Source organism: Mesoplodon bidens (genome assembly GCF_964165515.1).
Source record: "Mesoplodon bidens genome assembly, chromosome: 4".
In the NCBI taxonomy this organism is placed as follows: domain Eukaryota; kingdom Metazoa; phylum Chordata; class Mammalia; order Artiodactyla; family Ziphiidae; genus Mesoplodon; species Mesoplodon bidens.
The window spans coordinates 142472347-142496771 of NC_138160.1; the positions used below are offsets into that span (position 1 = coordinate 142472347).

Consider the following 24425-nt stretch of genomic DNA (forward strand, 5'->3'; position numbering starts at 1 on the left):
CCTGTTGTGGCCCAGTGAGGCAGGGCAGGGGGCGCCACCTCACCAGTTAGCCGGTTAGCCCGATGTCATGATCCCTGGGGAAGGTGGCATCACTCCCTCCCCACCAAGGCCCCAGTCCACACTACCTGGAAGCCTAGGCCTCTCTGCCGCGCCTCCCACTTTTTTCCTTTTCCCTTTTAGCAGCTTATAAACATCCTTCTTCCATCTTTTTGGCTCTGCTCCCAGAAGGGGGCTGTTCAGGGCTCCTGGAGGGCCAGGGGAAGAGGCAATCTCCCTGGCCCTGAGGGGAGAAGGGCTGCTGGAACTGGGTCCCCCCACCCCCACCAGGACAGCTACAGGTGACCCCAGGAACAGGGGAGGGGGGTTGGCCTGGGTTGGGGTTTAGCTGGGGACACCTAAACTCCTGCTTCTCTGGAGCCCCCAAGCAGGAGGGTAGTCTGATGGCTAGAGTTGTGCATGATTTTCACTGGCCCCCAGGGGCTGAGCAGGGTACCTTTCCAGGGGTCTGTCCTCAAGCAAGTCCCCATCTCTCCTGTGGGCTTTGCTCCCAGTGATGTAGAGCTCAGGCTTCTTTCTGGACCCAGGCATGACCTCAGGCTCGTGACTTTTAAATGCTCTGAGATTTCACTTTCCCTGTCCAAGGGCCTCCTCCACCGCCACACTTCGTAGCACTCGGAGCTTTATAAAACCATCGCTGAGCCTGAGTAGCTCTAGACCTCCTCTGGCCAGATGGGTAAGGGAGGGAGAATGGCTCAGGAAAAGAAAGCCATACCCGAGACCCTTGGGAAGCCAAGCACCCTGGGACTTAAGCCCAAAGGGGGAGAGGTGAGGCAAAGTGCCGGTAGTAAATACACAAACCATGGTTTTCATCTGGTGCCCAAGAGCAGCAGGTTCCACCAGGGCTGATTCTGCCCTCAGGGGGTGTTTGGCAATGGTGGAGGCATTTTGGGTTGTCCCAAATGAGGGGGCATGATGCTACTGGCATCTAGTGGGCAGAGGCCAGAGATGCTCCCATCCTACTGTTGCACAGGATGGCTCCACCACAGAGAATGGTCCCTTGGGTGGGGGTTGAGAACCCTGGTCTGGAGTTCGGCCCTCCAAAAAGATTTAGGTACTCACTCTTCCCCTGAGCCGTTCTGCCCCACCCCTGTCCCGCCCCTCAACATTTGCATCCTCTCATCTTCCTCCCCCACCATCAGGATTCACACATCCACATGTGTGCGCACATGCACACAAGCTTATAGCTCCCAGGACTCAACACATTAGGTTTTTCACATGCTCTCGAACACACACAAAAATCTGGGAAGTCTGTCCCGTGCTTAATTGAATTAAAGGACTGGGGTTTGGCAGGACATTGTGTATCTGAGCTGCAGCTTCTTCCAGCAGTTTCAGTGCCATACAGGACGGTTCAGGCTCCCTGCGATTCCAGCTGCTGCTGCTCCTCTGCCCTCTCTCCTTCGCCCACTTCCCCACCTGGGGAGGGCAAGGTCAGCAACACCTCACTCCTCCTCCCTTCTCTCACCACCTTGCCTTCCAATACTGCTGGTAGGAGGCCAGGGCCTCCTGTGGAGCAGGTACCCCTCAACTCGAAGCCAGGGGACTGGAGCAGAACGATCCTGCCAGTCCTTCATTCCAGGTTTTCTGCTGCTGTGGATGGGGTGGGAGCTGGAGAGTGCCGCTGGCTGGAAACTTCTTGGCCAAGTGTAAAGCCATCAAGCTCTGCTTGAAAGGTCCGAGGGCTCTGGGGAGCCTGCATCCCTGCTGGAGTGGCTAGGAGCCTTAATCGACAGGGTGGGGGTGCCGGTGGAGGGCACACAGTGTGTGGCACACAGTACTACCATCCCTCGGGTCCCCTGTCCAACGTGAGCCATTAGGGGGTATGGGGGTTGGGATGTGCTGCAGAGCAAAAGGGATGCTTTTCAATACCTCTCCCTTCCCACCCCTGCCCACCCCCTCTGCAGTCTCTCCTTTGGCAGGCTCTGGCGGGTGGGCCTGTTCTCAGCCCCCCTTTATGACCCCACTCCGGCACCTCCTTAGGGAACAGATGGAGTGAACGCAGGCCCTGCCTCTCAGCTGAGGGCAATCCCACCACCAGAGCCCAGACCTTGCTTTGAGGAAGCCCTGCACGAGCCACCCCTTTTCCAGAGCCTGAGGGTGTTGGAAAGGGCCCATATCTGGAATGGGTACAGGAGATGCCCTGGAGCCTCACTGTGGGCAAGAGGGGCATGGTCAGTCAGCCTGTGCCTCCTGGGGCACCATCTCCTAGGATGTGTCACCGTTTTTCCCCAAGCCTTTGCGGGGTTCCTGCTGTGTGCAGAATCTGCCCCCCAAGCCCCACGGTTAAAGAGCAGCCTGGGCAAGCTGTTAGTGGCTGGCAGCAAGGGTATCCAGGGGGCCCACTGGAGGAGCCCAGCCCCACATGTGTGACGCTTGGTGCTTGGGCAAGGCAGAGGGTAGGGAGCAGTCCTTCCCCGCTGCTGGGCTGTTCCACTGGCTGGCAGGGGGGCTGGGAGAAGGGTTGGGGGGCCGGAGAAGCAGCTGGGCCCAGTCCGGGGGCCCTGAGAAGCGATCTGCGCAGCCTAGGGTCAGGGGGGAGGGGGCGGGGCGGGCCTCACCTCGGCTAACCTCCCTGCGGAACAAAGGAGCCTTTCTCCACGCCTGCCCTGGGAGGGTGTGCCTGCCCGACTGCTGCCACCGCTGCAGAGAGCACTGGCCTGTGGGTTTTTTTTTTTCTTCTTCTTCTTGACTTCTCTCCATTTCTATCCCTCTTTTTGGTTCCTGATCTCTGACTTTTAGTCTCCATTTTTCACTTTTTGAGAGGGGTGAAAAAAAAAGAAAGAAAGGAATCTTCCTCTTCAAGCGTTTATCAAGCGCAGAGGCACGTCTGTGCTGCCAAAAGGTGGGGGCGTCGTGGGCGTGTTGGGGGTCACGCGGCCGCAGACCTGCCCACATGCAGGGCAGCCCCGCTCTGGGGGAGGCAGGCCGGGACTCAGCTGCGGTGGCGTGGCGGCTGCGCAGGGTGGGCCTGAGCTCATTGGATTACCTCTCCCAGCCATGCACCTGGCAGTCCTCCCCCCGCCCCCCACCGCTTCTCCTCACTCGCCCATTCCCCGGCCCCCTTGCATCCGGCCCCCGCACCGCAAGCTGTTCCTAATCAATGAGAACGGGAAGCTCGGCCGTCATATCACATCACGGGATGTGCTTGGCAGCGGCAGCAACCAGAGCTGCCGCCTCAGGCAGCACGACCCTGGGTCCGAGTGGCCGGAGCCTGGCCGCGTCCTCCTCGTTCCAGCTCGGACCTTGTGGCTGTGCAGGGGGAACCCAGGGCCCTGGAGCCCAGGGCGGACTGCGCGCAAGTTCGCCGCCTCCGCCCCCGCCGCAGCCTGCGGAGGGCAGCTAGTGTTAACTCGCTGTGCCACCTAGCTGCCGAGTCAGGGAGTGCAGCACACCTCTCTCGGGGGGGTGCGGGCCCCTGAGCCCCACCGCCCTGGGAAGACCCTTTCGGTACTTCAGAGCATTGTGAGTGGGGAGTTTGGCACCTGCCATTCTGTAGGACCGATGTCATTTTGTCCCTTTAGCGGCTTGAATTGTCCCAGCCCTGAGTCTGGGTAGCTGCCTCCTACGCCAGCCTCTGAACTCTGTGCAAATTTGGGCTTCTGGAAGATGCCCTTCTGCTGCTCCTCAAGACCACGGCAACCCTGAAATATAGTCCCAGAAGCTGCCCCCTTTACCCTATCAAGAGCTCCTTATGTATGCGTGGCACTTTATAGTGTATAAAATCTTCCCGTTTCATTCACTGTCAAAATTCCTGCTCACGTCTCCCCGTGCCTTCTGAGGTAAGCCTGGGGTTGTGTTGCACAGAGAGGGAGAGGAGGCCCGGGAGACATGCTGGGTGCCGAATAGCAGCAGGTCTAGGATTTGGACCCCAGGCTCCTGATTCCAAACCCAGGGCTCCTTCCAGCAGCCAGAGAGCCATCTCAGCCCCCAGGGAGGTAACCTGCCTGCCCACCCATTCGGCCCAGCCTGGGCTCTCAGGGCTCTGAGTTGGAGATTTGCAATCAAAGTCCCAAATTCCTCATGTTTCGTCTGGGCAGCTCTGGACGGTGGCTGCCTTAAGGCCTCCACGATAGGGAGTGCAGCAGGCCTGCAAGACTGCTCCCCTGCCCTTACCTTCATGGGGAGACTCTTGTTCCTTCCTTTGGTCAGTCCAGTCATCGGGCATGAAGGCCAATGTGTCCAATCCTGCATCCAGGTCCAATTGGGCTTTGCAGGAGTATTAGTGGTTCTGGGCTTTCCGAATCAATTCCTTGGGTATGAGTGTCGAGGTTTGGGTCTTCAGGAAAGATGTTCTCTCAGGAGTGGGAAGGTGCCAGCTAGCTGACATTTCTGTCTCCTGGGTGGTCTTTGTAGCCACGGTTGGAAGAAGGATCTAGAAGGCTTTCTTCAGAGTCTTTTTATCCACTCAAACTGCACTTCCAGGTGTGGAGGAGAGAGTAATGAACAAAATGCTGATAAGCCTTGACCCCAAGGGACTGATGGTCTGGTGGGGCACTCCTGGCCAGGAACCACCAGCCTGGGAGATCTGCTGGCCAGGTCCTTAGGTCTCTCAAGCTGTCCAGAGCCAGAGTCTCCTATTCCCCCAGCCCTGGCCAGCCAGAGGTTCCCAGTATGGGCGGGATTTGAAAGAAGGGCTGCTCAGCTTCTATCCTCCAAGCAGAAGCTCTCCACTCAGACATTTGCTTATGGCATGCATTTGTGTTTGTTGCTCTTCCATGAGCCCAAGTCTGACTCCCTCCACAAGGCAAGTCCCTGGTAGAGGAGCCTCCTTTAGGGTTACCAGCCTGGGTACCAGGTGCTCTTAGGAGGCTGAGGAAGTTAGAGCACCTGAGGATGAGAGGCACATGGCCTCTGTCCGCTTCTGCTTCCCCAAAGGAGAATGGAGGCAGGTGGGTTCTTCTTCTCCAGGCCCCAAGGGTTCCTGGATGGATTCTCCCAAGGAAAGGGGACAGTGGGAGGCAGGTGGGGGCAGAACTCTGCTCACAGTCAGAAGGAGAGAGGGAACATGGAGTGCAGGGAGGCCAGGGGGCCCTGATGCTTCCCCATTTCCACCGTCCTCTGTCCTGCCTGGCTCCCTTTGCAATAGGTGAGGAGGCTCCAAGTGTGTGTGGGGGGGTGCTTCCCCTTCCCAGGACTGAGAGTGAATTTCCTAATCCTGGGGATTCGATTCTCCCACCTTCTTTTCCTGGTCAGTTATTCCTTCTCTGCATCTCCTCCCTTACCCAGAACACTGTGAGAGTGGGTGGGTAGGGGTTCCTTGGCATGGAGTCTGCCCAGTCCCTCGCTTTGCCGAGCGCCCTACAGAGGGATGCTGGCAGCTAGATGCAGACCAGAAAGTTGTGCTCATGAAGCCACTCCTGAGTATTTTTAGGAAAGTTTTCTCCCTTTCCGTTTTTGTTTTTTAATGCATCATTTCCTCCTTTACTTTTTCTTTCTCTCTCTGCTTGCTCCCCTTTCCCTGCCTCTCCTATAATGTTCTACTTCACTTCTCTGATTCTTTCTTTTTCTTTTCTTTTCTTTTTTTTTGGTCGCACCTCACGGCATGCGGGATCTTAGTTCCCCAGTGGAAGTGCGGAGTCTTAACCACTGGACCCCCGGGGAAGTCCCTCTAGTTCTTTCTATATCCTTTCTTTGAACCACTTTGCTTTGACTCTGATTTTCTGTCTTGGCCCCTCCCTCTCTGTCTCTCTCTTTTAGTTTTAATTTTGTGTTCTTGTCATTCTTTTGCTGGTGGGTTCACTGCCTTCTTCCCTCCTTCCCTTAAATTCCTGCTTGTCTTAGGAATGTCCCTCAAGTGGCCTCCAGAGCCTTTGCCTCCCCTTTCTCATCCCAAGTTGGCATTAGCACCCAGAGGACTCTGTCCCTTTACAAATAATTAGACCAAGGGCAAGTGTATTTAGGGGTTGGGGGGAAGGTGACGCCTGGCCCTGGGAGGTAGGGACACTATTAATAGTCCTGAGAGCAGCTGGGGTGGGGGCAGTTGTCTGGCCAGGCCTGGCCTGGACAGCTCTAAGGGCCAGAAAGGGCAACACTGGAAATAGAGTGGACAGGGGTAGGGGGGCAGCTCTGCAGGCGCCTTATCTGGATATGCCCTCTCTGCCGGGTCCCTGTCTTTTCTTGGTTTGTGGAGTGTGGAGGGCATTCTCCACTATCAGTTTCTATCCATCAGGTTGGGATGGAACAGAACCTTCAGGGCCTGGGGGCCACTTTTCTGGGCCCCACCATCACATGACTTCTGGCCCCAGGCCTTCTTGGAAATGTTGGCTCCAGCTGCCGGCTGAGTCGTGGCACTGGCCTGTGTTGCCAGGAGAGTCACCCAGCCGCTTGTGTGGCAGTACCTGTGCTCCTGGTGTCCTCAGCTCTCTGTGTGCCCAGCCCTTAGCTAGGATGGGCAGGGCCTTGTGCTCAGCACCCTCAGAATCCAGGGGCACAAGCCTCTCTCCCCTCTCCTGTTAGCTTGCCCATCTTCAGGCCTTTCCTTTCCCTGCCTCTCCCCTACTGTTTCCAACTGTAGTGACTGTCCTGAGACCATTTACTGTGGCTGCTGGATTTGGGGAGGGAGGGAGGCACCTGTAGAAGGCGTTCTGCTCTGCCTTATATTTCCAGAGAAACCTCTCTGCCCCTCTTTGCAGATGGTAATGGGCCAGGTCTTGAGGGAACCCCTCTGCTCGCTGGTGGTGGTCTCTGGGGTGAGACACCAAAAACTATCATCTAGGGTGTACTTGATGTGTCATAAAGAATATGAACTCCTATGGGAGGGGAGCTGAGGGTTAGCCACAGCTTCCCCACTGAGGTGGCATTTGAGCTGAGCCCGGAAGGAGGGGTGGAGTTTTAGCTGAGGGGAGGTGAAGGGAATTGGTGATCCCAGTGGAAGGACAGCTGACGTTTATGGAAGCCCTACTATGAGCTGGGCCCTGGACTAAGCACCTTATCCCTGTTTTTTCATTTATTCCTCGCCCAGGAACCCTAGGGGGCAGGCGGTATCTCCATTTTACAGACGAGCAAACAGTTCAGAACTTGGCCAAAGTCACTGGGCTGGTAGGTTCTAGAGCATGGATGTGAACTCAGGGTAGCCCCTTTCCACTGTTGCTGGCTGCCCACCTTCTCCCTCCCCTTGCCCTTGGTGTGCCCCCCCTTTCCCCTCTGTGCTGGGGTCCTTAGTGGGCACAGGGTCCAAACGAAGGGTACCTCCCAGGGTGGACCAAGGGCAGGCTCAGGGTGGAGGCAGAGGCAGGCCTGGGGCCAAGGGCACCTGCCTCCCTTTGTCTCACCACAGGCCCCAGTAGTGGCTGTCTCACCTTCATTCCCTCGCTGCTGTGAATTCTGCTCTGATGGGACCTCCTAGCCCCTGGGCATCTCTGGAACATCCAGGATGGTGTTACTGCCTGGCCCTGGGTCTGCCCGTTCAGTCTGCAGACAGCCACGGAGCACTGCTATCTGAGGTGCTGGGGACAGTGTTGGGTCCCCTGCAAAAGGCAGACCCAGGAGGAGCCTGCAGGCCCACCTGCAACTCCTAGTGCCGCTGTAGGTGGGGGTCTCATTCGTTAACTACTGGCTGGGCTTGGAGAGGCAGCTGACAGGCTGATGGGCCTGGGCTCTTTCCCTCCATCAACCTGCTGGGTGCTTTGCTCTGCACCGGGGTATGTCCCTCCTCTGTCCTCTGCTGGCCATTATCTGTCATGCCTTGGGGATGAGCAACTGGGCACCAAGTTCCCCCAGGCTTCAGTGCCCAGGCCCCATCTCTAGTTCTCCCTGGTCTGGGGGCAGTGCTAACAAAGGTTCTCCTGGCAGGTGCAGGGCAGAGAACACTGAGCAGCTCACACCAGGGAGCAGGCTGGGGGGCTTGGAGCTGCTTGCCTGAGCCCAGCCTTCAGATCCCATTCTGCTCGTCCTTTGGGCACCAGATAAGCCCATGGACTTGCCTTCTCTTCCCTTCCCACAGCTTCACTGCCAGGCCATGAGCCCTGCTATAGCCAGACTTGGCCCTTGCTCCCCAGGGGACCCCAGATAGCCACCATGGAGGGCAGGGTGTGTTGAGGTGGAAAAGGCAGTACAGTCGGAGTCAGGGACCAAGAGTGGAACGTCCCATCTTGATGCGGCTGCCCCTGGCCTGCCGATCCCTGTGGCCTGATCTGCTGTCCCCATCCCCCACCCCACCCCCAATGGCCTTCCTTGAACCTAGGCCCCAGGGACAGCCAGAGCAGATCTAGACCACAGGTCTGTCGAGGTTGTAACTTGGTCTCTTTCTCTTCCCTGTCACTCATCTCCTCTTCCCCCCAGCAGGTGACTCAAGTCAAGGGCTTGAGCCCGTTTGGATCCATGAGGGGAGGGGAAATGAGAGAAGAGAGGAGGGTGATGGGGGGGAGTGACACGTCTCCCTGCCTTGCCCCTGCCCACACCCCACCCACAGCTTCAGAGCTGTGCTTTCTGGTCAGGCTTCTGTCTCCAGCCATGTGGGGGTCTAGGGATGACCGAGGAGGGAAAAACCTCAGGATGGCCCCATGTCCTGTGCGCATACACGCTGGCTCATGGAGGTGGTGTAGAGAGTGGAGGGAAGGAGGGGAAGATCTAGAAGCCCCCTGGGCCTGGTCCAGGCCAAGCCCAGCCCCCTTCTGTCCTCTGGCTGCCCTGCATTCTCAAGAACTTCCTCGGTCTTGAGTCTCCTGTTTGCAGAGACAGGGAGAACCCCTCTGTGACCCGTTCCCCTAGCCCCCCATCCGTCTGCCGCTCCCCTCCTCAGGGTGTCTCAGATTCTCGGACTTGGGTTTCAAGAGGCACAATAGTTACATTCTCCAGCTCTGATTGCTGCAGGCCAGGCCTTTGGCTCCCCTTGAGATTGGGTTTCTCATGCCCTGGATGCTCCTGAATTGCAGAGAAGGTGTGTGTGTGGGGCGGGGGGGGGGGGCATACCACACTGAGTAGGGCCAGGGATCAGCTCCCGAATTGGCCGTTCGGAGTATGGCGCCCCCAGAACAGAGCACACCCTCACCTGCTTCTCGAACTTCAGACTTGGGAAGGGCCAGGGGAGGGGAAGGGCAGGCACACCCCAAGGCTGGTCTCCCCAGCCCTCAAAGGCCAATGGTCTGAACAGAGCTGAAGGGGGGTCCTCTTAGCGTTGAGCATGCTAACCACAGCTCTGGACACACCATCTCACTCCATCCCTGCTGGACAGATGAAGTGGCTGGTGGCATCTCTAAGTGTGTGTATGTGCGTGTCTGGATGCATAGCAAGTGTTCGCCCTAGTGCATACACGTGCCTGGGTACGCATGTGTGGGTGTGGTTGAGCTGGGCCTGCGCGCCCCTCTCAGCCCCCGAAAAACGCACTCCATCTTTGATGTGCGTGGGGGCAGCCAGCCGGTGAGTTACATGTGGCCCCTTTCTCAGAGAGAATTTGTTTCGGGTAGGAGCCGAGGCAGAGCATTTGCTGCAGTGAGCAGGGATTCCTCCCTCACCTAGTAGGAGCCATAAATATCTCCCTGTCTATGGCTGGAAATATATATATATTAAAAACATGCTGTCAGTTGGGGTTTATGTGCGATTCTGGGCTCCTTCTGGCTGCTGGAGCTTCCCCTCTAGAGCTCTGATGAAGAGGCAGAGCCCTCTCGGAAACACACGCACGTGTGCACACACGTGCGCGTGCACACACACACACACACACACACTTGTGCAAACAGGCAGGATTGGGAGAGGAAAGGGGGCCCAAGAGAGGGAAAGTGAAGGAGAAGGAAGGACAGAGAGAGGGGCAGGGAGCCAAGACAGAGCAAAATGAGACCAGAAATAGGATTCCAGAGGGAAAGGCGAAGAGCTGGATAAAGTAGGGGGCCTTCAAGAACTGAGAAGAGGTAGAGAATGAGTAGAGCTGGTGGAGGGGTGAGAAAAACAGTATTTCGGGGGCTTTGTGGCTGTTTCAGCAGAGATGGAGGAACCCCGAGGAAGAGAGGGTCCCACGCTGCCATCCTCTGGCTGAGCCTGGCCCAGGTCTGGGTGCTGCACAAGGCCTCCAGTCCACAAGCGTTGACCCGGGGAGGGGGGGTGGTGACTGATAACGTGTGGGGATGCATAGAGAGCAGCCCTGGACCCTTGAGCCAAATCCCATTTCAGAGCCTTGCTCTGCGGAGCCTGCTTGGGCCCACAACTAGAAAGAGGCCAGATTCGTCACCTGCGCCTGCACAGCCCTCCCTTCTGGAAACCTCTGCAGTGGTCTGAGCCCTAAGGCACCACTGGCAGGCGAGGCTTCTGCCTTGGAGGTGTGGATGGCATGAGTAGCCCCAGTCCTGAGAGGAAAACAGCAGAGCGTGCTCTCACGTATGACACGAGCCAGCCTGAACACACCCCTTCCACCCTGGCAGCATCAAGGACGAGTTGTGGCTTCCAAAATTCTCTTCATCCCCAAACCTGGACCAGGCAAGGGCCTGATGCCTGCACGCCCAGGCATCCATCATCAGACAAAGTGGCTGGACTTGGTTTTGAGGAAGCTGCATTTGATGGGCTGAGTGGAAGGAAGCTTAGAGCACGGAAGGCACTCTCTGGTTCTGAGCACCAGGATGCAGGAAAATGTTGTCTCGGGACTGCCGGGAGGTAGCAGTGCCTTTGGTCCCTCTGTCCCATCTCCACTCTCTCCAGAAGGTGAAGGCAGCCTTAGTCCCTGGAGAGGGGTGCAGGCATGGGGGTTGGGGTTTAGTCAGGGTGGCCCTGAACTGGGGGTGTGTGGTCAGGGTCCCTACTGCTCTGGTAACTAGGCTGGAGAGAAAGCCAAGGCTGGAAAAGTTGCCAGGGAACATGGCCCTAGAAGGCTGGGGAATCAGAGCGACAGCCTCAGAGGCGTGGGCTGGGCGGGAGAGGATAAAAATGGAGTCGGGCACCTGCCCGCCTTGTGCCAGCCAACACTTTCCCTGCCCCTCCACTGGCCCACAGGCCACCAGCTGGCCCATTGTCCCCAGTGAGAAATCAGACACTGGAGGGGGGCTCCCATGTGGCAGGAGCTCACTCATGCAAGGCCGCCTGGTAGGGACTGCCAGGGGAGAGCCACCCCGTGCTGGGTCGGGCAAGGCGAGAAGGGGGGTGGCAGAGAGAGGATCCCTTACTACACAGCAGTCAGGGCTGCTCCTGTGCCGTTGGCAGGGGGCAGTGCGTGGGGCCTGCGAACAGGAGATAAAGAGTTCAGGCAGAGGGTTTTCTCTCACTAACCGTGGATTTGTGTGTTTGTTCAGCTGGTGGCTCTGATAAGCCCCATTCTGCTAGATAAAAGCCAAGCAGCCATGAGGCGGGGCCTGGGGCGGGGTGTCATAAAGGGGCCTGCCTTTTTCTGTCCCAAGGCCTGGGGTTATCCCCTCCCTTCCCTAGGGAGCCCAGACAGGGAAAGGAGTCAGGCACTGGGGTGTCATGCTCCCTGATGTGCCAGCCTGGGGTGCAGCTCCTGATCCCCACGGGCTGTCCAGAGCAGGCCCTGACCTGAGGGCACAACTCCCCAAAGGGCGCATCATTTAAGAAAGCTGGCCAGGCTGGCTCCCGCCTCTGGGTAGGGAGGGCATCTCCTTGCCCTCCCCAGGAGCCTGCCCACCACAGTCCTAGTGGCCTCTCTGGGCCCTGAAGCCACTGACTGGGCCCCTGCCAGCCCCCTTCCCCTGTCCGCCCAAGGTGTGCCCCCAAGCTAACTGGGTGGACAAGGGCCTGGCCCCATCATGCCCCTTACTGTCCTGAGGACCCCTTGTCACCTAGTCGGGGCAGGGGTTTCTTGGTAAACTGTTTGAGGGCCCTGGGCCTGGGGATGGCCCGTGGGGGCCTCAGCCACGTTGAGTGGGCCCTAGCCTCGGCCCTCCCTGTCCATTCCACTTGGCATCGGCCAGGAGGGTGAAGGGGGTGCTGCCTGAGCAGGATGGTGGGGCCCTGGCCACAGCTGCCCCTGCCGCAGGGCTGGCTCTTCTGCCTCTGAGCCCGGGTCCAGATTTCTAGTGTCTCTGCCTTTTGTCCTGGAGCTGAGCTGAGCGTGCCGGGGGCCGGCGGTGGTGGCATTGCGGGGATGCTGGCTGGGGCCGCCAGCCGTAAGATGGCTGCCAAGGGCTAAAATGGCTGCCAGCAGCGCCCGGAGCAGCGCCTGGAGGCGCGTGGCAGCGGGCCTTGCCTGCGCTGGATCCACACTCCTGCTTTCTCCCTTACGTGGAGATAATAGTAATAGCAGCAGTAATGTTTCAGGGCAGTGTCCTGGTTTAGAAGGATTTCCTGTCTGTCGCGCTCTCCTGGAGCCCCATTTGTCTCTGCCTCTGTCGCTGGCCCACCTCCATCTCTTTGTCGGGTTCTCTCGTCTTTCTGTCCCTGGGCTGGGTGTGCGCATGCGTGCGGCTTTCTGTCTCCACCTGGCCATTTTGGAAGAGCTGGGACCAGTCTCGTTGAGTAGCCTCCTCCATTTCCTCCTACTCCGCTGTCACTGGCCTGGAGGGCTCCGTGGGGACTGAGTTGGTCCTGGGACAGGTGGGGTCAGTAGCAGGGACCCCTTGGCAGCAAAGCCTTGACTGTGTGCCCCTCGCTGGGCTCTACATGCAGGTGCTGCAGCTGTGCTCTTCCTGAGGTATGAATCTGGGAAAGGACGGGCCTGAGAGACATCAGGCTCAGGGCCCTGGTCCAAGGAGGCCCTAAGGTGGGCTGCCTACTGCCTCAGCCCCTTTCCTGCTCCCTCCTGGACCGGCTGGGGCTTGAATCAGACCCAGAGAGTCAGGAATGAGCTGAGGTGAGAGAACAACAAGAAAACTCACATCCACAGAGAGGTTGCCCTCCCAGGAGCGTGGAAGGAAGTCCTGTGGGCTCTCTCCAGAGCAGAGTGCCACTAGCAAAGAAGTGGCCTGGGGTGGGATTCGCCATCCCTAAACACACCACAGGGGTGAGTGCAAAGGGAGGTGTGGAAGGACACACCCCAAACACAAGGGGGTAAGGGGCCCTGTTAGCACTTATAAAGCTCCATTTTCTTGATTTGTGACTAGATTTATTACTTTTTTTTTTTTTTAGAATTAAAAAAAAAAAAAAAAGTGGGCTTCCCTGGTGGTGCAGTGGTTGAGAGTCCGCCTGCCGATGCAGGGGACACAGGTTCGTGCCCCGGTCCGGGAAGATCCCACATGCCGCGGAGCGGCTGGGCCCGTGAGCCATGGCTGCTGAGCCTGCGCGTACGGAGCCTGTGCTGCGCAACAGGAGAGGCCACAACAGTGAGAGGCCCGCGTACCAAAAAAGAAAAAAAAAAAAAAGAAAAGTGAAACAAGATAAAGGATGGGGAAAGTGGAGCCTGAAACCATCCTGGGGGCAGCCTGTTTTTTTTCCACCGGCCCCAGTGAGGCAGGAGGCTAGGAACTTGGTTGAGCCGCACTAGGTCCTGGGCTCTGAAAAGGCTACTATTCTGCCCACCAGCCCCAGCACCCAAGGCTCTTCCTTCCTTCCCAAGTGGCTGCAGGGTCCCCCCACTTCTATCTCTTGGGCCCATGTCACTCTTCAGGAACCTCCTTGCTGGTCACTCCCCACCGTGAGCAGCTCAACTGTGAGGCCAGTGTAGGATGGACACCCTGGTGAGCCGGCTGATTGAGAGGTGCTGGGCAAGGGTGGTGGAGGCTGGGTTACTCCGAAGAGTTGGGCAAAGCCCCGGCCAGTACCAGGGCCCGGTTTTCTGAGGCCACCCCATGTGGTCCCCCTGTGAGAAGCTGATTCTTTACCCAATGCCTGCCTTTCCCCTGCCCCACAACCTGCCCTGGCCCCCCTCTGCCACCCTCTCACCAGCTGTCGTGCCCAGGCAAGCATTCTGGAGGTCCCCGTTGTGCCCCTGGCACACAAAGCTTTGAGGACCTGGGGGGCAGGGGCGGGGGGCTTTCCCAAGCTCAGCAAAATATTCACACACACACTCCACCCTGCCCCCAGCCCTCTGTGAGCTCCCACCGCACAATGGGCCCTTGTCTCGGGGCTCCCTCCGAGCAGCTGTGGCACTGGGGCATGAGACAGCCCAGACAGGCTGGCACAGAGCAGGCGACAGCGTCAAGGCAAACCTCCCCCCACCCCGCCCCGTGTTGCCAGGCACTGCCCGTAAGCATAAAGGTGAGGTGGGGGTGGCGTGGGCAGACAGGAACGGCTCTAATTAATGAAGGGAGGGAAGGGGCTGCTCCTCTGGAGCTTGAGCTGGGTAGAGAATGGGGGACCCTTGGGTCCATCTCAGCTGTGCAAAGAGACAGTCACTGGCTTCTCTCCTGGGCGCCTCCTTGCCCTGACTCTCAGCCAGTGCGTTCACTCGTGGGCAACTTGCCCCCAGGGCACATCAGGCAGTGCTCGGAGACCGGTTTTTTGGTTGTCACAACTGGGGTGCTACTGGCATCTAGTGGGGGGTGGAGGCTAGAGATGCTGCCAAACACCCTGCAGAACCCAGGATAGCCCCACCACGGTAGTAGCAGTTCCTTCTCTCCCTGGTCTCCTTGGGTTGCTCAGGGAGGGAAGGAGAGTGAAGGTGTTGATAAGGCTGGAGGGGCAGCTGCTTGCCTGGTGTTTGTGGAGCACTTTGGTTTTGACCCATCCCCACCCTTTGTGTCTCCTGCAGAATCCGGACAATCAGATAGTTCAAACCAGCAAGGAGATGCGGACATCAAACCACTGCCCAACGGTCAGTGCCCCCTGCCCCCTTGCCTATACCCAGCCTCCCTGGCCTGCTGTGCCCACCACGTCCTCCCCACACCCTTCTCTGCTCTCCCCGGCCAGGGCAGGCCTGCCCCTGCCATTCCCCTTCACTCAGCTGTCCCTTGACTGAACTTGGGCTGCTATTCAGAGGGGGAGGGCACTCATCGGTAGCACACCCTAACTCCCAGGGAGATCTGAGACCCCTGAGGGCCAGCCTGGGGTTGGGACATGGGGCATGGGATGGAGCAAGTTGAGGGTGGGGAGAGCTTTGGGGAAACAGGCAGACATCCCTTCCTGGCCTTGCCTCCACTCACTCACTTGCCCTTTTCCCTCCTCAGGGCACTTAAGTTTCCAGGACTGTTTTGTGACTTCCGGGGTCTGGAACGTGACGGAGCTGGTGAGAGTATCACAGAGTGAGTCCTTCCTTCTGGGCCAGGGCTGAGTCAGCAGGGATGGGGGTGAAGCGGTGGGACTTGGACCCCACGTAGCCCCCCACTGATGGGGTCTTGGTTGGGGCGGGGGCAGACAGGTTTCCTGGGACACTCTTGGCCTCACTGGCGTGGGGCTGGGTGGAATGGAGGCATCCAGAGAGCCCCACCTCTAACCTCCATTGCTTTGGAGGAAAAAAGTCGTAACCGAGGACTCTTCCCAGCAACCTCCAGCCAGGAGGAGGTTTCCTCAGGAGCCTTCACAGTGAACTCACCCCGGGGCTTCTGGGGAGCTGCTCATGGCAACAAAACAGGCGCCCACACTTCCCAAACCTCATCACACTCTCCCTTCTTCCCAGCTCCTGTTGCGACAGCATCAGGGCCCAACTTCTCGCTGGCAGACCTGGAGAGTCCCAGCTACTACAATATAAACCAGGTGACCCTGGGGCGGCGGTCCATCACCTCCCCTCCTTCCACCAGGTGAGCCCCGCACCCCGGCCTTCCCCCAGCCCCCCAGGCATCTCAGGCGCTTTGGGCAGCTGTACCACTGTGGCCTGGGTGCTTCAGAACATCATCCTTTGTTGAGGGCATGGGCTCCAGAGCTGGGGCTCACTATGCTCCCCGACCCCCGAGGTTCCTGTTCTGAGCTGACACAGGCACTCGGCCTTGGGGACACAAACTCAAACAAGGCATGGCTTTGCCTAGAAGGTGCTCCCTGTGGGCATTGGAGAAGGCCTCTCTCTTGGGGATGTGACGTTTGAGCCCAGGGGTCTGGTACAGGCCCTGGGGTGGATGCTCCAGGTAGAGAGAGCAGCCTTCAACCTGGCAGAGGCTGGGCGGGCTGGCGGGACTATCCCACGGAGGACTTCAGAGGCCAGAGCAGGGTGTTTAGGGCTTAAAATCCACTGACGGGTTTTAAGTAGAAGATGCTGGGGCTATGTGTTCTAGAAAGTACTTCTAAAAGAAGTTAGAGGCTATCCCAGCAGGTCGGAGGGGAGGAGGGCCTGAGTCAGATGGGGGATTGGCCTGAGAGGGAGGGATGGAGTTGAGAGATATTTGGGAGGTAGATATAGTAGGCCCTGGTCAGGGCCAGTCACGCAGGGCAAGGTGGGATCCTGTCCCTTTTTAAAAAAAAAATTGGACATTTTGGTTCATTGTGAGGTTTAGGCATTCATTTTGATATGTTAGAATATTGCATTAAAATGTTATGATGCTTTCATATTTAATCATACTTTAATATAAAATAACATAATATCACGATGACTGAGTTTTGTGTCACCCCCTGGCATTTTTGTCCCTGGCCAGTGCCTCACATGCCTTGCCCTAGCCGTGGGAGCTGGTGGGAAATAGGAGGTGGGGCTGAGGAAGGAGTTGAGGGTTTTGCCCACTTCTTTGACTTGGGCAGCTCCATAGATGATGGATGGTATTGGGACTGAGAAGGGGCTCAAGGAGGAGTGGGTGGGCTGGGCCCAAGGGGCTCTAGGTCTGGCCTTGGGGGGTGGGCACACAGCGAGTGCCCCGAAGTGCTGCTGACAGCGGGCACCCACTCCCCACACGGAAGACTGTCAGTGCAGGCTTCCTCAGCCTGAGTACCAGCACCTCAGCTCATCCTTGGCCCACCTGACCCCTTTCCTCCTTCCCCAGCACCACCAAGCGCCCCAAGTCCATCGATGACAGCGAGATGGAGAGCCCTGTCGATGACGTCTTCTATCCTGGCACAGGCCGCTCCCCAGCAGCTGGCAGCAGCCAGTCCAGCGGGTGGCCCAACGATGTGGATGCAGGTATGGGCGCCACAAGGCCCAACCTGGAGCAAGGGCAGCATGGAGCCTCCTCTTCCCCCTCAGTTCACCTGGCAAACCTCCCACGGTTCCTCCTGCTGTTAGAGGCACTGCCTGTCTTTTCACCTCCTGATCTTCCAGAGGAGGGCAGACCAGGAGAGCAGAGGCGAGCAGCTGGGTTGTCCCTGAGTGGGCAGTAGAGCCCACAGATGTGGCAGAAGGAAAGCAGAGGCCCTGACCCTGAGCCTCTGGGGCCCTGCAGTGGGGGCCGTGGCCTCCTCCTCAGAGCCTCCTCTTCCTCCTTCTCTTGGTATTCCTTTAGAGAGGCTGCCCCAGTTCTACGGTCTTCATGGTTTAAAGCCATTTCTCAAACTGGGCACTCTTGACATTTGGGGCCACGGTATTCTCTGTAGTGGGGCCGTTTTGTGCCCTGTAGGGTGTTGAGCAGCAGCCCTGACCTCCACCCACTAGATGCCAGTAGCAAACCCCCTCACCAGGTGTGATGACCGAAAATGTGTCCGGACATTGATGAATGTCCCCTGGTGGGGGACAGGACCTTCCTAAGTTGAAGACCACTGGTCTAAATGGCCCACCTTCACAGAGAGAAGAGCCTAGTAAAGAGCGAGCAGAACTGTTTTCAGGCCTCCCAGTCCTCTCTAACCACACCCTTGCTGGTGAATACACCCACCTTCACCTCCAGTCTTGACAGGAGGTGTGGGCACACCTGGAGAGCCCAGGCGGGACAGAGGGGGGCCGTGTGTGTGTATGTATTGCACAAGTGTGTATAAGGAGGCTGCCTGCAGGATGCTTCTGCCGGACACATTGTTGGTGCAGCCTGTGTGTGTCCTCAAAGTATGGGTGTCTTGGGACCAGGTAGTGCAGACCTCTGTGTACGGGATGCTCATGAGGTGCGTCTGCGTTGGTCAGGCCTGGGGACAGGGGCCTGGTTCTCTGACGCAGGAAGATGAGGGTCTACCTGATGGTGTTTGGCTTGGTATTTTGCAGATGTTCCCCTACTGGGAAAGGCCAAGTGGATGGGCAGGGGCCAGGACTGGGGGAGAAGCAAGACTAAAGGGCAAGGGGGTGCTTCTGCTTTCCTGCTGCCCCAGATGCAACCTCTGGCTTCTGCTCTCAGCAACCTGGGAGGAAGAGAGGACTCACCTCCAGGCCTTGGGCTGAGGGAGAGGGTTAGACCATCAGCAAGGTTCTCCTCTGCCAGACAGCGCTCCGGCACGACTCTGGGTGCCCCTCCTGGGGTGTCGTGGCCAGCGGGGGCCCTGGGCCAGCACAGTACAGATGCTTCCCTGGGGGAACCTCTGGAGGTGCAGAAAGAAGGGGTTGAGAAGGCCCTGAAGACTCCCCAGCTAGGGCCTCAGTGAAGTGTTTCCTAAAGGACTGGTGTGCCTCGAGGGCCATGTCTACTGCTGGCTCCTGAGGCATGGGCCCCCAGGTCCCTCTGCGCAGACCTGGTTCCCGAGGAACCCTCCCCTCCACAGTTCCCTCTCTCTCCTTTCTTGGCTACCTGCTGTCTAGCCTGCCATCTCTGCTCCTTCCAGCCGTCCTTCCACGCACGGCCCCAGCATCCTCCTGCAGCACCCCCAGCTCCCTCGCCTTCCCCCCTTTTCCTGTGCACTCATCCCCTCCTCCCACCAACCCTGTGCTGTTTTCCTGTTCTGGGACAAATCACCCATTAAGCAGCCCAGCTGCAGGACTGGGAACAGCTGGGGAGGCGCTGTGCGGCCATGGGGACAGCTGTGCACAGCTGGTGGAGGCGCTCCCCCACCATGCCAGCTATCAGGTGGCACACAGCTGCTGCCAGATAACACCTCTGCTGGCGGCTGGGAGTTCACCCTTTCCCCGCCTCTTCCCTCTGTGGTTAAGACAGCTCTTATTTCTGTGTTCTGAAGCCTTCCCCCAAACCCCCCGCCACCCAGCACACACACACCCCACCCAAACCGATTCCATTTGTGTCCCAATGATGGCAGCTCTGGATATCTGCCCCGACTTCACCTTATCCCTCCCAGCCTGGGCACAGCCTCAAGGCTCAGCTGAGGACAGGAGACAAGCTCCCCTGAGGGACCTGGCCTGGGGGGCCCTGCTTTGTATAGCATCTTGGATGTCACGCCCACTGGGCACAGAGATGACCTTGATTGGCAACATCAGGCTCTTAGAGGAAGAGGTCAAATGGGGTATTCTCTGTGCCCCTGTCTCCGGCTGAATGTCACCCCATCTCTGGTACCAGAGCCGAGCAAAGCCCTGGAATTACCCATGCTCTGACAGTCCGGCCTTCGGGTCCCCTGACTGAGGGAGTCCTTTCCTGTCTAGCTGTAACCCCAGCACCCACCCAGGCCCTCCAGCCTCCTCCCTGCTCTCTTGTCAGATGCTGTTTCTCCACTGTGGTCCTTCCCAAGGGCTGATGGCTGTGCTTTCCCTTCCCGTAATGAGCTCTGGTTTCTTCCCATCAGAACCTCCCAGAGCCCAGGGCCCACGCTGCACAGGAGCTTAGTTCCCTGACCAGCTATCAGAACCGCGCCCTCACCCCCACCCCACCCTGCATGGAAGCACGGGAGTCCTAAACCCCTGGACCGCCAGGGAAGTCCCTGGGCCAGCTCGCTCTGAAGCTGCTCTCCGGGGCTCCTCCTGCACACCTTCCCTGCCCTCTGGCCCTGCACCCCCCTTTTACTCTGTTCCCCTTGAGCTCCTTATCTGCTTGTCAGGGGGCAAGATGGGCCCCCTTGCTCACTCCCTGCCCAGTGCACCGAAGGGCCTTATTTTCCTCTCCTGTCAGCAGCACCCACGGCAGGATGGTCTGCACACGGCCTGAGAAACAGAGCCACAGTCAGGCAAAGGAGGCAGGAGGGAGCCTGGTGGGGGAAGGGGCAGCCGGGAGGGGGCCGAGGAGAGAAGGAGTGAGCTGCTGGCTTCCCACCTTCCCCTGCTCCCTCCCCAGCCCAGCTAAACCTGCCCTGTGTTGCTGATTCCTCCCCCCAGGCCCGGCTTCTCTAAAGAAGTCAGGAAAGCTGGACTTCTGCAGTGCCCTCTCCTCTCAGGGCAGCTCCCCGCGCATGGCTTTCACTCACCACCCGCTGCCTGTGCTTGCTGGAGTCAGACCAGGTGAGAAATGGAGGGCCCGGAGGGGGGCAGTGGGGGTGGCAGAGGAGCCCAGATGGGCAACTGGCCAGGCAAAGGGGCCAGGGCCGACCCTGAGTGACAGCCCCAAGCTCTCTGAAGGGGCCATGGTATGGCAGTGGGTGGGCATGGGAACGGGCCCTCCCTCCGCAGCAGCAGCAGCGCCTCCTCCAGACCCAGGCCAGCCCTTGGGCCTCCTCACCTTGTTCCCCGGCACTCTCCCACTTGCTTCTCACACCCCCTGTGCATGATGCATGCTTGTGCGCTGTGTGTGCACGTGAGTGTGTGTGTTTGCTTGTGTGCGTGTGCAGGTGCTGTGTACATGCATCAGATGCGTGTGCTCGTGTGTGTGGCACAGGCCTGTCCTGAGGCTTCCTCCCACTTACCCCTGACTGCGGAAGCCTCAGGCCCATTCCTACGCCATTCTCCTGTCCTCCCTTCAGCTGTGGGTGGGATAGCACAGGCTTCTCCCTCCGCCCTCCTTTCAGCTCTTCTCTCTCAGCTCCTCACAGAGCCCGGGGCCTGTTTTCCCAGCACCAGCCCAGGTCGGTGTGAGCACAGGTTGAGAACAGTACTCCTAGGAGCCCAGGCTCCCTTCTCAGGGCCTCCCTGCTCTTTTCCAGAAGTGAAAGGGCTAGGCCGAGGGGAAGGTGGTACCTGGGCTGCTCTTCAGGGAAAGGAGCTGGCCCTGCTGCCTTGGGAGCTCTCTTGCTTCAGTCTCACGGAGAGAGTGCTTGAGGGGAGGATGCCTCCATGTTCTGGAGGGGATGGAATCAGGCAGGAAGCTGTGGAAGCTGAGTCCTCAGCCACTTGCCTCTTCCCTCTCTTGGCACCTGTCTGGCAGAAAGAGGCCTGGATTTTTTCTGAGCACTGCCCTGTGTCCTGTGTCCACCCTCTGTCTCCTGGGCCCTCCACGGAGAACACTGAGGTTTACCCTCCTGGCTTCTTCCTCAGGGCCTCCTGGCTGGGAGCCCAGAGGCAGCCAGCAGCGGGGCAGGGCGTGGTGGCCGCAAGGTGGGGGCGGGGAGCCCAGACCCTCTGCACAGGCAGCGGGAGGGCAGCAGGCCCTGCTCGACTCAGCTTTTATGAACTCCAGAGAGAAGCCAAGTTTCTTCAGGCCCCTAATGAAACTGAGAGCAAGAGGGAGCTGATTGGAAACAGACAGGAGGGGGAGGACTTGGCCAGGGAAGAGCTGGGGCCTGCTCCAGGGTGGGAGTTGTGCGTTCGGGGACGTGTGTACGAGCGATGGGGCTGAGCACAGAAGAATGTGGCCTGGGCAGCAGCAGCCAGGTGCACACCCACGGCACGCAGGAGATGTGTGTGTGCACTGCAGGGGCCCCTCTTGCACTGGCACAGGGCTGTGTGTGTATCTGGAGCCCCACGGAACTGTCTGTCTCCTCATCAAGGCTCCCACCCAGGCCCTGGACCAGGGTGAGGTGAGTGAGGCACTCACCTCGGCGCAAAATGTCAGGGAGCCCCTAAAATCTCAGTCACCAAGATAAATTTTATTTTAATGCAATATTTCTAAAAATTAAAACTACTGCAAAAATATACGATGAGCAAATATCAATATTTTACATAAAAGATAGGACTGACCCTGTGCTTGCATGACCCTCACTTACCTCCCCCTAACTCTGGCCCTGGTTCCAATCAAACTTTATGTACAAAGATAAGCAGCTGGTCTGTGGGCCCCGGTTTGCCAATTTGACTTTTTAAAATATTGCATTAAAATGTTATTTATCTTGATTTACTGAGTTATTTGGCGCCATCTTAACTTTCACACTAGCGGCCAGTGCCTCGCCCTCCTCACTCTGGTCCCTGCCCCGCTCCTGCCCATTCTCTGGATCCAAAGTGCTCTGACCAGCAGTTCTCCTTGTCTTCAGTGCCCCCCCACCCCACTGCCTCCTAGGCCCTGACATTGCCCTTTTCTTCCTGCCACGTGCATGCAGGGAGCCCGCGGGCCACAGCATCAGCGCTGCACTTCCCCTCCACATCCATCATCCAGCAGTCGAGCCCATACTTCACGCACCCGACCATCCGCTACCACCACCACCATGGACAGGACTCGCTGAAGGAGTTTGTGCAGTTTGTGTGCTCGGATGGCTCGGGCCAGGCCACCGGACAGGTGAGTCCAGAGGACCCCACGAGCCCCTCTACAGCTCATCTTTGCGTCTGTCTGTCTGTCTCAGGGCTCACAGGGAGAGGGCCCAAAAGCCGGGAGCCCACCTGGGGCTGCAGCAGCAGAGAGCCGGTAGCGCCGAAGACCTCGATCTTCTGGGTCTGGGAGTAGGGGTCCAGGTATCAGGCCGGGGCCTGTTCATCACGGTGCAGAGATGAGGGGGCAGTGGCTGGGCCCACCTTGCTTGGGCTCTTTGCCCTCCTTGTGGTCTTTTCCTCTAGCAGGAGTGTACCCATGATCTGTCCAACCCAGGCCCAGGCCCCTTAGCTCCTAACACCCCTCGTAAACCTCAGGGCTGCAGGGATTTGGTAGGTTCTAGACCAAGGTTTCCCACTATTGACATTTGGGGTTCTTCATTCTCTGTTGTGTGGGGATGTCCTGTGCACCGTGGGGTATTGAGCAGCGTCCCTGGCCCCCACCCACTCTACGCCAGCAACACCGCCCCCTCCCCAGCTGTGTTGATCATGAATGTCTCCAGATTTCAGTGTGCCCTGGGGGCATCATCATCCCCCAGTGAGAAGCCCTTAGTAGAGGGCAGGCCTAGTTCCACAGGGTCTTTTATGAGACTCCTGTTGGCAGGACTCTTAACAAGGGGTTCTCAGGTCAGTCATGGTTCTGGAGTGAAGTCTTCTGCTCCTCAGCCTGGGAGAGAGACTGGCTCCCCATGGAGCTCTGTGGCCCCACTGTCCTTCTCCATCAGCAAGCCCTGGGGCCTGGTCACTGACGAGCAGAAACACAGAGCCACTCAGCAAAGGAATTATCCCAGACGGCAGTGGGCCAAAGGTGACCCTTCAGTGGGACAGTGGTCCTTGTTTAGTCCCTGGGAGACCATTCCAGGTTGGGGCATGGTGGTCTCTAGACCTCTGGGAATGTTCTGGAACTCCAGCAGCATGCTGTGCTATGAGAAGGCCCAGCTCCTTTCCCCACAGTTGGTCCAGCCTGGAACCCCACTGTGAGAGATCAGATGGGGAGGACACTCAAAGTGCCTTGGTAGGGAAAGACATTTGGAAGCCCATGCCAGAGGCAGCCCAGCGAGAGCAGCGGCCCTTGGCTCAGCCTGGTGCTGCCTCAGGGTGCCCTGCGCAGTGCTGGTGTATTGATTTGGGGCAGGGCCATGGCTCGGCCTCCTTGCTCTCTCTGTCTAGGACAGAAGCCAGTCTCCTTCCCTCCCTCCCGCTCTTCTTCCTCTTCCACTTTTCTCATCTTTTTCTCCCCTTTGCCCTGCAAGGGTTTCTTTTGCTGGCTCGGCAGCTCCTTAGCACACTCAGAGCTTTGCCCACCTCTCTGGACAAGCTCTGTCCACTTTTAGGGGCATGGAGGGAAAAGTGGACACGACTCCAACAGCTTCCGTGCTTCCTTCAGAGATGCTGGCAGAGTCTACGGGAGCTGCCAGTATGTGTCCCAGCCCCCAAGGGACATGGAGTCTGGAATATGGATCAGAGAGGCCAGGAACCGTTCCGTGCCTGCTTCTCACCTAAGGACACAGCTGGGGTTTGGAATCAAAGTGAGAGCCACCTGGGGGACCGACTTAGCCCAAAGAACCTAAGCGGACCCACAGGACCCTCAAGAGTGTGGGTCAGTCCATCCCTGGGCATCCTGATGGCCAGGTCTTGAGCCTCTCCCTTGACTTGATCATTCAAGATCAAGGGCTCAGGAATTCCCTGGAGGTCCAGTGGTTAGGACTCCGTGCTTTCACGACCGAGGGCCCCGGTTCAGTCCCTGGTCGGGGAACTAAGATCCCTCAAGCTGTGTGGCGTGGCCAAAAAATAAATTTAAAAAAGATCAAGGGCTCACTTGGCCTAGACGGTTCTCTTCTCAAGGCAGGTGCTTGCTTGGAGTATACCGCAGACAAAATGCTACCGACAGGGGAGCAAACAGCCCCTCTGGTTAAACAGAGAGTCTAGTTCAGCTGGAGAGCAGTCTCTGTAGGTTTCCTCTTGTGGCCTGTTGTGCCCAAGAGTTGGGGGGTGGGGCTTGAATTCTGCAGTGAGTCTGCTCCATTGGGCCCAGTTTCTTAGAGGAGGCTAGAGATGGAGGAGGGGCGAGCCAGAGAGAGGCCCTGGGCTCTGCAGCTGACCTGGTGGCAGACAGTGGCGGTACAGGGCTGTGCTTGCTCCATGGCCACCTCCAGAGTAGTAGTTCTCAGTCTTAGCATGTATGAGAGTCACTTGGAGGCCTCACTAACACACAGGTAGCTGGGCCTCACCTAATTCTGAT

The 24425-nt window shown here is 58.3% G+C and overlaps 2 protein-coding genes across 6 annotated transcripts in view; both read left to right on the forward strand.

Moving 5' to 3' along the window:
* The window catches only part of GCDH (glutaryl-CoA dehydrogenase), a 415847-nt gene that overhangs the window by 137355 nt on the left and 254067 nt on the right, over positions 1–24425 (forward strand). The window lies entirely within an intron of this gene.
* The window catches only part of NFIX (nuclear factor I X), a 98370-nt gene that overhangs the window by 59341 nt on the left and 14604 nt on the right, over positions 1–24425 (forward strand). For 3 of the 5 annotated variants that reach the window (XM_081233321.1, XM_081233324.1, XM_081233322.1), the window contains exons 3-8: positions 14618–14680; positions 15033–15107; positions 15482–15602; positions 16767–16903; positions 19892–20014; positions 21979–22154. In XM_081233321.1, coding sequence (XP_081089447.1) covers positions 14618–14680; positions 15033–15107; positions 15482–15602; positions 16767–16903; positions 19892–20014; positions 21979–22154 — 695 coding nt within the window. The remainder of the gene's footprint in view (positions 1–14617; positions 14681–15032; positions 15108–15481; positions 15603–16766; positions 16904–19891; positions 20015–21978; positions 22155–24425) is intronic. The other 2 variants (XM_081233323.1, XM_081233325.1) reach the window with 1 other exon arrangement.